This window comes from Ursus maritimus, unplaced genomic scaffold (genome assembly GCF_017311325.1).
Source record: "Ursus maritimus isolate PB19 unplaced genomic scaffold, ASM1731132v1 scaffold_21, whole genome shotgun sequence".
Classification (NCBI taxonomy): domain Eukaryota; kingdom Metazoa; phylum Chordata; class Mammalia; order Carnivora; family Ursidae; genus Ursus; species Ursus maritimus.
This window is the reverse complement of record NW_024424564.1, coordinates 45,204,045-45,218,556: the sequence shown is the minus strand read 5'-3', so window position 1 is coordinate 45,218,556 and position 14,512 is coordinate 45,204,045. Positions and strand designations below refer to the sequence as shown.

Genomic DNA, 14,512 nt, shown 5'->3' with positions numbered 1-14,512 from the left:
TTCCTCATTTTTTTCTTTTTTCTTTTCAGTGATATTGTGCTAAACATTGTTCTGAACCTTTCTTTTATCACTTAAAAATATATAGTAGAGTATTTCATAACAGTATTTTAAGAACTTTCTCTCCCCATCCCCCTAGGCTATGTAGTGTTACATTGTATGGAGGAACCATAATTCATTGAACAGAAGGATCTTGTCTTATTCTCCTATCTGTCCCTGCTCTGTAAACAACATTTGTTCATATTGGTTGAACTGAATATTCGTTCATGTTGCTTGAACTGTGTTGAATTTGACTATGCAGAATATTTTAGGAATGAGTTATTTCTGGTGGTGGTGTATTCCAACTCCCTGAGAGGATTTTCCCTTCTCTGAGCACCAAGATGTTTAAGCTATTTTGGAAATAAATCCTTGTAAAAGGTATTATGTAACTATATATTTCTTTTTCATAGTATAATAGTAGACACTTTTCTTAATGGTTTTAACACAATTGTCAGCATCAGTTATTGTTTATGACTAGAAAGATGATATTTCAGGAGCATCTGCTGGTTTGGCCTTACTCTGTGGTCCCATTTTGACATCTGTCTGCATTTTGATATCTTACCTGCTTTTTAGACATTTTTTCTCTTGGTCTCTCGTGCTCCTGATGTGGCTGCCTCTGACATAGTAGTTCCCTTTCCTCTGGTACTTAGTCCTTACTGCTTCCTAGTTCCGTTTTCCTGATTTGCCTTTCACATTTTCAGTGGGCAAATAGCCAGAAAACCAGGACAGAAATTTACTTCTAAAATAAAAATAAATAGATTGAGAGAGAAGGCCTGGCAGAACTTTCCTGCTAATGAAAGTACACAAACATTTTGGTATTTTGGGTACTTAGGGGGCCTTTTGCTTCCTGGTTATTACCATGTTCTAGAACAGCTCTGTCCAATAGAACTTTCTGTGGCGGTGAAAATGTTTTATATCTGCCCTGTCTGCTGGTCTCATGTGGTTCTTGAGCACTTGAAATGTGGCTAGTGTGACTGAGGAACTGAAAAGTCAGTATTAATTAAATAAATTCACATAGTGACTAGTGGCTACTGTGTTGATTGCATGGTTCTAGACTCTAGATAATTAACTTATACATAGCAAGCGTGATTATAATGGAGTTTGGATTGGGATGCTCTTTTATTGTGCTGAGCAGAATAAATTTATAGTTTTGGAAGAGAGGCAATTTGGAATGTTGATGTTCAGATTACCTTAAAGTAAATGATTAGATTGGAACTGCTTTTTCATATTAATATTATGATTATTTCAAACTAACATTCTAAAGCCATTGGTGCAGACATGTATTTATGGTTTGTAGCTGTGATAAAACTTTGAGTCCTTTTGGTTACTAGGGCAAAATTAGTAGTGCTCTAACTTTATTTATAGGACTTGGTTAGACAGTTGCCTGAGTGCCAGAAACTCCTACAAATAACTTTGACCTTTCCTAACAAAAAGTCAAGGGATAAAATGTTCCATAGTAGAAGATCTCGGTTGTATGTGGTATATACACAAAATACTACTTTTTAATGGAGAAATCGCAAACAAGAAACCAAAGGAATAAATAAGTGATAGATTTTGATATCAGCTAGGAAGAAAATAAACCAAACGCAGTAGTAGAGTATGGGGAAGGACCTCCAACTGAAGAGAGTGGTCTGGAGAGTTTTATTTGAGGAGGTGTTTTTAAGTTGAGGTGTGAAAGATAAGAGGGAGCCAGCCTTGCAAAGAATGAGGAGGGATTTCAAGAAGAGGGAATAATCGAGTTAATGGGTGCCGGGGAGAGGGGTGGACTTGCTCTAGATCGGGAACTGGCACGAGGTCAGTGTATTTAGAGCCTAGTGATTGAAGGTGAGATAATGATGTGCACTGAGCTTGGAGAGGCAGGCACTTAGCAGATCATATAGGACCTCAAAGGCCATTATAAGGACTTCAGATAGAGAACTTTTTTTAACAATTCAGTTATTTTATTTATTTGAGAGAGAGAGAAAAAAACAATGTGAGCATGTGAGTGAAGGGGAAGGACAGAGGGAGAGGAGGAGGCAGAGAATCTCAAGCCAACTCTGCGCTGAGCACAGAGCCTTCCTTAGTTGGGGCTCGATCCCATGACCATGAGATCATGACCTGAGCTGAAGGCAGATGCATAACCGACTGAGCCACCCAGGCGCCCCCAGATAGAAAATGTTTTTAAGTGTGGTGTGAAGCTTAGAATCAGGGGAGTGATATGATTTGAGTTTTGTTTTTAAAAACTCTCTCTGGCTGCTCTGTGATGAATGTTTTGAAGGGGAGCCACAGCGGAAGTGGAGGAACCCTGGAGATGTCCAGGAAGGAACTGATGGTGGCTTGGGTTAAGGTGGTGGTAGAGGAGATCAGAGAAGTCAGACACGTAGAACTTGCTAATGGGTTTCATGTGAGGGGTGAGGGATCGGTGGGAGGGGGGGTGGTAAGGAACTCTGCCTTTCATAATTGCCAGGTGGTACCACTTAGTGGGGTGGGGAACAACAAGTATATATTAGATTTCAAGGTAGTGGTGGTGGGAATTAAAGCCCAGTGTGGGGCGCATTATGTTGGACTCATCTGTGAGATGGTCAAGAGTCTTACTGGAGCATGAGAAGAGGTCTAGGCTGGGTGTGTAACTTTGTAATTATAGCACGTGGATGGTATTTGAAGCAATGGGAATGAGTGGGATAACTCAGATAAAAGAGGATGACCCAGGATTGAGCCCCAAGGAACACTTCTTTTTTAGAGTTCTGTTGAGGGAGAAGCCAGAAAAAGGCACTGGGAAGTTATCAGTAATATAGGGGAAGAACCCCCAGGACTGCAGTATCTCAGAAGCTTAGAGAAAGAGGGTGTTTTAAGGAAGTTGCCAACTTTGTTGAATCCTGATAAGAGGTGAGATAAGTTGAGGACAGCAAAATGTCCATTGAATTAAGTGACATGGAAGTGGTTGATATTGACCAGTCAGTTTAATGGAGTAGAGAGCTTGGAAACTTTATTTTGAATAGTTTGAAGAAGAAAAGAGGGGTGAAGTAGAGACAAGTGTAGTCAACTTTTTTGAGAAGTATTACTGTGAAGTGGTGAGCTGGGAAATGGTAGGGAGATAAGGGGTCAAGGGAGAATTTTTTAAAAACCATGGTTCATTTAGTCATTTGCCTGTTATCGGACATTATGTTTTCTAAAGTTCTTTTGCTCTTACAGATTGCTATGCTGAACTTCCTTCTACACTTGTGGGGCTTTTCTAAGATAGGCTACTTGGAGATGGAATTGCCGCACCATAGGCCATGCATTTTTCAAAATTTCATAGATATTGCCATACTGATCCCCAAAGTGGTGTCACTACTGTATACTTTCCGCATCAGTGCATGAGAGCAGAGGGAGGTCTTCTGAAGATGGACGTATGTTTACTTGCTGGCATGACAGTGATGGGTAGAGAGGGGAGAGATTGGTGGTTCAGGGGAGAGGACGATCAGCAGAGCAGTGCAGTCCTTACATAGGTGCCTGGGGAGGGGCGTGAGGACAAGAGGTGAAATAGGTCTTGATGCCGAGCTTGCTTGCTTCATTGTAAGAGAGCATAAAGAAGAGGAGGTGCGTGCATTTCTAGGTAGGATTGTAGATTCGGTGGACAGGAAACACTGTCTGAATGCTTCTCTTTTATTTTTATTTATTTATTTATTTTGGGTAAAGATTTTATTTTTAAGTTATTTCCACACCCAACATGGGGCTTGAACTTACCCTGAGATCAAGAGTCACACGCTCCACCGTCTGAGCCAGTCAGGCGCCCCTGAATGCTACTCTTTTAAAATGAAATCTTTGGATAGAGCAACAGCTGAAAGTCGGATGGTGGGGAGAGAATGAAATAGGTTTGAGGAGAGGGTGAGAGTAGAGTCATTTTGGAGAGTAGGAAGCTTGCAAGGGCAGCTTTGGTGGGATTGCTTGGCACTGTTGAGGGCCCGGTTGAGCTTTGTGATCATGAACTTGCAGTCAAGTCGGTCAGCTTGGTTATGTGATCTTTTTCCAACAGCATTCAGCTGTGTGGGCACCGGCACAGAGAAGGCAGAGAACTGTTTCACCAGGTTTGGAGTTTTGCCACGTGGCAGGGATGGAGAGGACACATGATTGAGGGTATTTGCAAGAGAGGGATTATAATTATGGACCATTGGAATCACAGTTGCACAGAGGAGGGAAAGGAAGACATGACTAGCGTGGGTATATAATGAAGAAGTGGTTGGGATAGGGACTTCCTAGGAGGGCAGAAATTGTGCTGGAGGGGGCACCAGAGTGAGTAACTTGGAAGTATGGGAACTTACTTGAGAGTATGATTGAAACATAATAAGGAAAAACAGAGCTTTCTTGAGATAACGCATTTTCCTCTTTTAGGGACAGTTGCTCTGCATTCCCTACACACTGAGGGTAAGAGTCTAATAAATCCCCAATTTGCCTGTAGCTGTTCTGAGAGGTATCCAGGGTAAAATTTCCATTGATTTTGTCAGTCTTGATATGATTTTATCAATGAGTAAGTGTGGTGCAGTTTTGACACTGTCTTGGAGCCCTACACACGTGTGTTCAGCTTTTGGCTTCTTTGAGCCCCAATTTCCTTTTACATGTGAAAAAGATAACGTAAGGCCCCCCTTCCCGAGATACTGTGAAGATGTAATGAGAAAATACACACCGTGTTTTGGCACACAGTACGTTCTGTGTGAGTGCTGGCTGCTCGTGTCTTACCGAAATCAGTGGGCACGGGTGCAATCGTCCCAGTTTTATCTTCCAGCGGGGCTTAATCACCTCACTGGAAAGTGGCAGCCATATCTCTGCCTTTCTTCCATGAGTCTCTGCTGCTTTGTGAGGACAGTGATCTATCTGGACCAGCCTTTCAGACTTTAATGTGCATGCAGACCACCTGGGGCTTTGGTTATAATGTCAGTTTTGATTCTGTAAATCTCGGGTGGGGCCTGAGATTCTTCATATTTAAGTAGCTCCCAGCTGATGCTAATGCTGCCGATGCTCGTCCATGGGTCATATTTTGAGTAGCTAAATTCTATTAGAGAATTGCCCTGTGGGAATCCTTGCTATTTTAAGCTGAGAGGAGGCAAGGTTAAAAGAGCCCTATTCTTTCAACTTTTCCTTTTTTTTTTTTAAGTCAAATCCAGTTGGACCTCATGTGGCCCATTTCTATAGCTCAGTGTTGTGGTGAGTCTGTATGGTCTCTACCCGGCCTGAAGGTGAAAGGAATATAAATTATGTAGAGAGGGTTGCCTTGGATGTCTTTCGGAGATCTTCAGTGCCTGATTTCTCGGGTGTATTTTTACAAAATTGTCTTGGCTCCCCAGATGTGCACACTTCCCCCACCAGCCTTTTACACCCACAGAGAAACTTGCATAAAACATGCAGTCTCCTCAATTGTTGGACTTTGTGGCAGAGAATACAAAATGTGGCTCCAAGCCCTTCCTGAGAGTCTGGCCCACCAGACTCTTCACGTTACAAAATCTAGCACTTTAAGAAGCAGGAATTCAAGATGCATTATAGGGTTAGAATTACTGGCAGCACCCATATTGCTGTCCCTGGTAATCTGATTTTTCTTTCTCAGAAGCAAGCATGCCAGACTTCCTCTGTGGGCCCTCCCTAGGACATTTCCTTCTATGATGCTCCAATTCACGTGTTCTCTCCTCGGAACTAATATACAGGCCGATAAGCTTTAGAGTACAGTCACGCAGTCTGACAAAATGTTCTCCGGAGAGAAGGAAGTACGTGTGCATCCTAATCCTATGTGTGATACAGGACTGTGATCTTCTTCAGAGTGTCTTCAGAGTGTGGAATTGTTACACTTTTGAGTCTCTTAATCCAAATCCCGTGTAGCTATAAAGCATAGGTCTCCTTCTTTGGGTTTGATGATTTGAGAGATTTTTTTTTTTCCTCTAACCTCTTTGTTTCCTTTTCTTCCTTTTTTTTTTTTTTTTTTTTTAAGGTAGGGAAATGTGGGCATGCAGGAGCATGAATAAAGAAGGTGCCTGTGGGTTTTTGGAGGTTTTTTTTGGTGTGTGTGAAGAGACACAAAAGAGTTTGATTTCCCCAGACTGTTTACCCAGTTTTTAAAATTACGATCAGGAAAGGAAAAGAAGCATTTAGGAATTTATGAACTCTGCCTGTGCTTCCAAAGTTTATAATGGGGCCGCTTATGAGTGTTTTGGAGGTCGTTTTGGGTTTTGGTGACATATTTGAACTTTTCTTATTTTGTGTCGAGGACCTGTTGTCTCTATGTGTTTTTGTCTTTCTTTGCTCCAGGAGAGCAGGGCTATCTTTATCCCATCCCACCCTTGATTAAATGATAACACCATAAAGTGACAATATGCGAAATTCTATTGTATTTGTTCTTTTGATAACTTGGTTAGGAATGAACGAGTGAATTTTGTGTCTTCAAAGAGTTTGAAAAGACTATAATCGCTTAACAGTGTAATTTTAATACAGTTATTAAGAACGGAGTATAGGGAGGTTTGGTGACTTAAGATTTAGGGCATGGGCTTTGAGACTAGAGAGGAAAGTTTCATACAAAAATTGATTATGGATGTAACAGTATATAGAAAGTCAAGATTTGTTTTCCCATTTTTTAAAAAAAGGCTGTCTCAGGTTTAGACTTGGAAGTTCTTACTGCTCTTTCGTACTGAAATGAGGTAATCCTGCCTTCAGAGGAAGCAGAGAGGTTTTGCATAAAGAAAAAGAAAAGGTTTGGGTGAGGCTGAGAATACCTGCCCCACCTCTCCCAAGTTTAAATGAGCTGGAAGTTAAGGTGGGAGGAGAGACAAGGTATTTATTATAAGCTTCCTGGCAGAAGGCAAGTAGTGGAGAAGAAAAGGAAAGGTGTTTTGACTTCTATCCTAAGAGAAAAAGGAATTCCACTGCAGCAGGTCTCTAATACAGGAGCCTTACAGTGGGGGGAAGGGTTAGGTAGGGGAGAGCAAGTGGACCTGTACCTGAGCAAGGCCTGCCTTGAGGGTGAGGCTTGCAGACCTTACTTGGAGATTTTACAAGCAGAAGAGAGCCGTCTCAACATGTCTGAGGGGAACAGAACCCTGAGGCAGCTAGAAGGTGGTAGGCCTCTTGTTTTGTTTTTTTGTTTCATGTTGTTTTTTCTTTAATGAGTTAAAGGAGTGAAATATTCCCCAAAACACAGAACCCTTTGAGAGTGTGTGGTGCACCTACTGTGTGCTAGGTACTATGCAAAAGACTCCATGGCCGAAAATAGATGGGCTCTCCCCTGAAAGATACAGATAAAGGAGTTCAGATTGGTAGGTAGAGGAATGCAGTAGTCACTGGCTGAAATAGTGAAAGCCAGGTTACAAACGCCAGGCTATCAGAGGAGGGAGGGGTCACGTGCTGCCGGGGTGGGCTTTTGGATTTGAGCCTGCAAGAAATGGGTAGGAAGTAAGGAAGGAGCATGGGAACTGGTGTATGGAGGAGTCAGCTATGTTCTGAATTAAAACCAGTAGGACAGATGATTTGATGATACTTGTTCACTGTTGAACATAATGGATCAAAATATGCCTGGCATATCGGAGGCACTTAGTAAGTGTTTGAACTGCACTAAATTAGGAAACGTGGTCACCGGGAACTTAACAGATAGTTTACACAGTTCTGTCGTTTGATCTAATTACGACAACTCCACAAGGAGTACTATACGCAGTTTTTGGTTGAAGAAACAGGGGCCAAGTCTGGTTGGATAACTTTCCCTAGGCCATGATAATAATAATTATGGACCCAGCTTCCAAACCCGTGCTTTGTAAAGAATCTGCAACATGCTAGGGGCTCAGAATCCATGTGACTCCAAACCCTTGCTTGTCCTCTCTCCCGTCAGAAAGGAGGCTGTGGTGATCTGAACTAGGGCAACAGTGATAAAAAAAGACGAAAGCCTATTCGAGTTTGTATGTAATTTTTCTTCTGTTTTAAATTCAGAATTATTTAGAAAAGTGGTGTAAGGCCAGCAGCGCAGGGAGGGAATACGGGCTCTGAGCAGGTTCTTTGTTTGTGCTTGGCTTGTGAGGTGGGCTCTGGGAAGAGTTGGACCGAGGGGAAACTTGACTCAACTCCCCTTGATCTTCTTGGAGGGCAGAGTCTTTTTGTTGCTTCATTCATGTTTAAAGAACCCATCTTAAACTAGTTTGTGTCTAGCATTAGAAACTGGTGCTGGTGGTTTATTACTAGCCCCGCCCATGCCTGCCTTTTGCAATAATCTCTGTGAGTGATGATTGTGTTTCTAGAAGTAGAATGACAGAGAGCGATTCCCTGAAGGCAAATAGAGAGAGAGTGCTGTACACTCGGCCGGTTCAGACACACGGGGCTGGGAACTCCCAGAGAGAGGGAGAGGGAGAGAGGGAGGGGGGAGAGGGAGGGGGAGAGGGAGGAGAGAGAACAACAGAACAGTCAGCTGGAGAGGAGGGAGGAGGGGGGAGGAAACCAGTCCTTGTAGATTTTTAAACTCAAGTGATTTGGGGGGGTTTCTCCCCACCCCGAACCCTTGCCCCCCCCAGTCTGGCACCTCCTTTCCTGCAGTTCACTGAAGTGCCTTTTTGCAGTCCAGGATCAACTGACCGCTGAGTTTGAGCAGCCGGGTCTGACATGATGTACCTCTGGGTGAGTACAGAGTGCTGTGGGTGAGGGCTTGCACTTGCACATATAAGGAGTGGAAAGCTGCGAGGTTCGGCTCTAGCACAAATGGCCTTCCTCTCAGAGCACAGGCTGCCACATCCCCTTCTACTCTCAGGTGTTAGGTTTTTGAAACCTAGCAGTGATTGTGACATTGGTTGGGTTTGTTTGTTTGTTTTAAATGTTGTTTTTCTTGTTAGACTTAGGCGTGAGGGTGAGCTCCCAGTGCGGTGTCATCCCCTGGGTTTGGTAGGGTTGGAGAAGGCAGATGGGGCAGGCGAAACGAGCCGGCGGCTTCAGGAGCTGCAGCCTTCCTGGTGGGTCAGGATCCACCTGTGTTTTGTTTTGGGGGCACTGCCTCTGATAATCAAACCATCTCTTTAGATATCGAAAGCCAGTGGGTGGCGTGATTCTTAATTAGGAATGAGCTTTTATAAGTTTTTATCTAATAATTTTTATTGTCCTTCACAATAGTCTTATGAAGTAGGTCACTGTTGTTATGAAAATTTTATGAGGGAAGTAATTAAGTCACACAGAGTGACTTGCCCATAGTTAGAAACCAAGTCTATAGCAGCTAGAATAGTAATTAATAACCAGACATTATAAAGCATTTTATATTTGCCAAGAACGAATACCTTACATTATTTTAATTTATCGTTAACGATGACATTGTAATTTGGGATGAAGAGAAACATACTGGGATTGGAGAGGTTTTGAAATTGGGAGATATGATACCTTTTAGGGGAGTGACAGGGAAAATAATACAAGAAAAAAAAAAACACCTCGCTTTTAGTTGTGAAAATAAGAGCATCTATAGCCCCTTGCAAAGATGGCGGCACCCTCTCTTGAGCAGACAGCTGTTGTGTGTTGCTAAGGGAGCCTCTTCGATGTGATGCCCTTGGCTACTAGCCAGCTTTTGAAAGTTTCACTTTGCCCTTTGCCCTTCAGCCTAGATGTCTGGAATTGCAGAAACCTACTTGGCTCAGGCAGACTAAATTTATAAATATCAGAAGGCAGAATTTTAACTAGGTTTCTGGAGATGGATCTTGGTCACAGAGGGGTGTGTGTGTGTGTGTGTGTGTGTGTGTGTGTGTGTGTGTTGGGAGGGGCTGCTTTTCCTGCTTCTCCCTTCATATTTGAATATGACCTTGAAATTTAATTTCCTCCTCTTATTGATTTATTTTTCTAGTGTTTGTAAGAAGTCAAAGAACTTTCCGACACACTTTATGTGCTTTAAGTAGTTTTTGGCTTCCTGTGAGCAAGGTGTCTGTGTCAAGGGTCTTTGCGTCCTTGTTGGTGGGACTGATCAGCTCTATGTTGACCAGAGGATGGGTTCTTCAGTCTCGATTTGTTGGAAGACGAGTTATGAAAGGAAGCACATTGAATTCATCTCATTTCTACTCATTTATGTTTGATGAGAGCAGACAGTGCCAGTCTCCTCAGTTGCTTTCTTTGTGCTCATAGTTATTTGTAAATTTGTCTCAGTCCCCTGTACTTATTAGCCTTAGAACAGAGCTTCCCAACCAAAGTGCCGTATGTTGGACTGCGATACACATATGCCAACATAACTATTCCCCTCCACCCTTGGAGCAGCCAGATGGGGCCCAGGATTCCCTGGTCACTTGGACCACGTGCATTCTAGTTTGCCACTTTGTGCCTTAAAAATATTACAATTGTCTGTGTGTGCTGTGACACCTGAAAATTTGAGTAGCACTGTCCAGAGGGCAAAATGTGTGTCAGCTCTATTATTATCTGCATCGTCTCTCCCAGTGCCCCATACATTTGTTGAATTCAGTGAAAATGTCCGGAAGGAACCACAGCTGCATAACACCCAGATACAGAGAAAGACATCTTGGTGGTCCAGCGTCAAGTGGGGACGCATTGAGGAGTGTGGTGGGGAAAATTTGCCGGCCAAGGAATAGGAGATCGGAGTTTTGTCTAGGCCAGTGCCCAGCCATGTGACACTGGGCAATCATTGAACTGCTCCGAGCCTCAGTTTCTACATCCATAAGGTAAGAGAACCTCTTCTAATGCTCAGACCCTGTGAGGTGGATTTGGGTAGCAGTATATATGCCAGAAGGACACCCAGTTGTGCGGGAGTGTTCGGGTCTTGGTAAGCGTGAGAAAACTGTGAAACGTAATCATCCCTGTTGCCTGCTTGGTTTGTTACCAGCAGTGAGTTACAGGTACTATTTCTCAGAATTCTGGAAAAATTACTGAACTGTGTTCAGTTGTTAATACCCCTGAGTGGTATTGACGTGCTTAGAACCTGAAGAATAGATTCGGAAGAATCTGAAGAATAAAAGTGGGAGCTCATCCAGGCATTTTGGTTTGCGTAGTTACACGTGGCTCCTTAATCTGGTTCTGGGTGCCTCTGAGGTGGAGCACCATCTTGTGCTGTCTATGGCTCTTTGCCGGATCTTCTCCCCACTTTCCTGTTGAGTCCCCTTCTTTTTTAGAGAATTTGGTAGCATCAGTAGACAGCATGGTATGGTGCCAAGAATATGAGTTTTGAGACCTCACTGGGCCTAAATCCCACCTCTGTCATTTCCAGTTGTGTGGCCGTGAACAAATTACGTAACCTCTCCGAACCTCGGTTTCTTCACCTGTCCCAGAGGGAAAATAATACCTATCATACAGGATTATTCTGAGAATCTGAGAGCATCTACGATGTGGTGTATGGCACATAGTAGATGCTCAGGAAAGACCTACCGCAAGCCAACTTTTTGCTTTGAACATCTGCATGGACAGACTGCTCACCACCCCAGAGCATTTCGTCTAGCAAATTAAGGAAGTGTTTGACTTTGTGTAGGGAGAACTCTGATAAACAGACACCAGTTTCATGTGAAATATCTCCCCTTAATTAGTATTTTAGGTATCTGTGACTAGAGAACCCTCGTTAAAGTTGCCTCCTGATGGAGAACATCCCCATTGTTTTTTCTCAACTTTTTTTTACTGTTGTGTATGCGTGTGTGGAGGGTACAATACTGTTAAGCATTCCTTATGTCCTTTATATTCTCTCTCTCCTCTTCATGGCCTAAAACAGGGAGGAGGGTGGAGAGGGGAGGGGAGGGAGGGAGGGAAGGAGACACATAATTCCCATAGTGAGGGAACTTACTTGTTCGGTGATTATACAATTTATATCCAATAAACAAAATTATAGACCATTTATTTAAATTCCCAGAAATTAGGGTGTGTTCTGTCTGAGCTGATCTTAGCTAGGCTGGTCCCAGACTCTCTTACCCATATTCTCAATGGATGAACTTGTAGATTTCATTTTAAACTGTTGTTTTGTCATAGTTCAGCCCTGTCTTCTTAATAACTATGCTCAGCCAACATTTAACAGATGCCTATGATGGGCAGAGGACTGTGCTACCAGCTGGTACAAAGACAAAGATGATCGAAGACTTCTCATGCCCTTAAAGCATTTAGAACACAGCAGCAGTGAGCGTGTGTACACAGATAATAATGATTTTTGTATGCTGCTATTCACTTAAGAAAATGCTTTTAGATGTTATCTTATTTCATCCTCACAGCAGTGCTAAGGGCTAAGCATCATTGTCTCTATTTTACAAGTGAGGAAGGAGACTGAGAGAGAGCACATGACAGTAAATGGCAGAGCTGGAAGCTCAGTCCCATCTGTTTTTAACTCTTTGGCTGTTTTTCTTTTCACACTCTCTTTTGGGAGAAGCTGATGTTTTTGTTCATTTACTTTAACTGTTTGTTTATTGAGTGGTAACATATATGTTAGGCGTCTACCTCATTTAGTCCTCAGCACACCTGGGAGTTGGCCATTAGCTTCATTTTGCAGTAACTTTAGTAACCTGCTAAAGTCACACAGTTGAGAGTTGGTGGAGGTAGGCTTTGAACCCTGGTCTGTCTGGCCTCAGACCTTACTGCACCATTTGTAACATCTTTTATTTGTTCAGTAGTGTTTAATTTATCACTGCTGCCATTTAGCGTGCTATGGGCTAGACTAGAGAAATGAAAATAAGGTATGCTGTATTCTGTTTCCATATCTATTAATTACTTGAGACAAGTTACTTAGCCTTATAGACCTTGGTTTTCCGGGTTGTGAAAAGAATGTGGTAGTTCTTGGAAACATTAACAGAGTCATCTCAGAAAAATGATCCGCCATTTTATAATAGTCTCGGTAACTGATGGCTTTATCCTAAAACATGGAAGTCATAAACTATGAGTCAGAGGACAGAGTTTTTGGTACCGATAACGCCATTTGCCAGTGTATGACCTTTCTAGCATTAGTTTTCTTTTGGGGTGGGGGGATGGGCAAAGAGCAAGGGAGAGGGAAAATCTCAAGCAGACTCCCCCCAGCACAGAGCCTGAGGTGGGGCTCAATATCACGACCCACGCCAAAAGCAAGAGTCAGACACTTAACTGACTGAGCCACCCAGGCACCTGCAGGCTAATCTTTTAATGCTCACTTTTGGTCACAACTTCGCCATTCTAATTGGTCTACACAGCGAGAGAACTAGACTGAACAGTGAATTGAGTTATCACAAAATGTAGAAACAGTTCAGTTCAGATAACACTGGAGGCCAGATCCCGTGAATAGATACTTGGCAGTGAAAAGCCATTAAAAGATTTTAAGTAGGATTGGGAGTAGGCTGAAGTGGAGTTGATAATTAGATTTGTTTTTTTAAAAAGATACCTCCACAGATTAGAGGGGAGTAAGAGTGTAGAGAGAGGCGAGGTGTTGGTGTGTAATAGTGGAAGTGGCAGAGAACGCCCGAGACCAGTGAAACTGTAGGAGAGATGTGCCCAAGGTAAATTTGACAGGATGGGGGTGCTCAGCGGGGAGTCTGCTTGAGAATTTTCTCACTCTGCCCCTCCCCCCACTCACATGCGTTTATGCTCTCACTCTCTCTCAAATAAATAAATAAATCTTTAAAAAAAATTGGTGGGATGTTGTCAACATTTGGAAGGAGGACCAGGGTTTTTGGAGGAGGGAAGCCGAAGGGTATCATGAGTTTGATTTGGATTTACTATTTTAGGGGAACTTTGAAATGTTCACGGGGAAATTCTGCTTAGATAGTTGGCTACCTAGGTCTGGAAATACAGGGTAGATAGAGGTTTAAGCCATAAATTTGTGAGAACTCTCCAGCAATGGTAATTGAACCGTGTGCAGGTATGATGATGATGGCTTAAGATGAGAATGTCCTAAAAAATGGCAGAAAATGTAGAGCAAGAAGAGAAAGTAATGTCTGGTAGATGAACCAACCCTCAAAGGAAGCAGGGAACAAGGTTCTAGAGAGCTTGTTCTTCTGGAGGAAAACCAGCACTCTAGGAAATCAGGGTAAAAGAGTGGCAGGAAGAGAGAACTGAAATATGCTGAGAGCATCTAGGAGTTCAAAGAAGTCTTTAACAGAGGCAGAGACAGGCAGGCAGAGTGGGTGAGGAGTAGAAAGGGTCACTGATTTTGGTGATTGGTGAGATAGTTTATATGTTTGGGAACCGTATATAATTCCGTGTGGCTTGTATGTGTGTAATGAGTGGAATAGTGGCAGATGAAAATTTTAAAATTGTGGAGACCAGATGATCTGAACAGTGTAGGATGTTTGCTTTCTATTTCCAGTAAGGAACCATTGATGGATTTAAAGCAGGATCAGGTATGATCAGATTTGTATATTAGAAAGATAGTAAGAGGTTTCTATTATTATTGGAAAATTTATATTTATATTGTGGGTGACATTGGTTTGATGCATATTTTAAAAGCTCAGAAAACTGTAAGGGGTTAAACGAATGATTGTATTAATAATAGGAGACTCCAGTGGCTAACACATTTATTGATGACAGCTGTGTGTTGGTCATTTTCTCAGGGGTGGGGAAAGAGCATGAACAAGACAAAACT

At 42.6% G+C, this 14,512-nt stretch overlaps 1 protein-coding gene across 9 annotated transcripts in view; it reads left to right on the top strand.

Moving 5' to 3' along the window:
* The window catches only part of RBFOX2 (RNA binding fox-1 homolog 2), a 269,160-nt gene that overhangs the window by 116,305 nt on the left and 138,343 nt on the right, over window positions 1-14,512 (top strand). The window contains exon 1 of one of the 9 annotated variants that reach the window (XM_008705615.2): window positions 8,574-8,631. The exons of the other annotated variants lie outside the window; for them this stretch is intronic. Within the exon in view, the coding sequence (XP_008703837.1) occupies window positions 8,617-8,631 (15 nt within the window). The 5' untranslated portion in view covers window positions 8,574-8,616. Of the gene's footprint in view, window positions 1-8,573; window positions 8,632-14,512 lie in introns of those variants that run through there. 9 annotated transcript variants of the gene reach the window in all.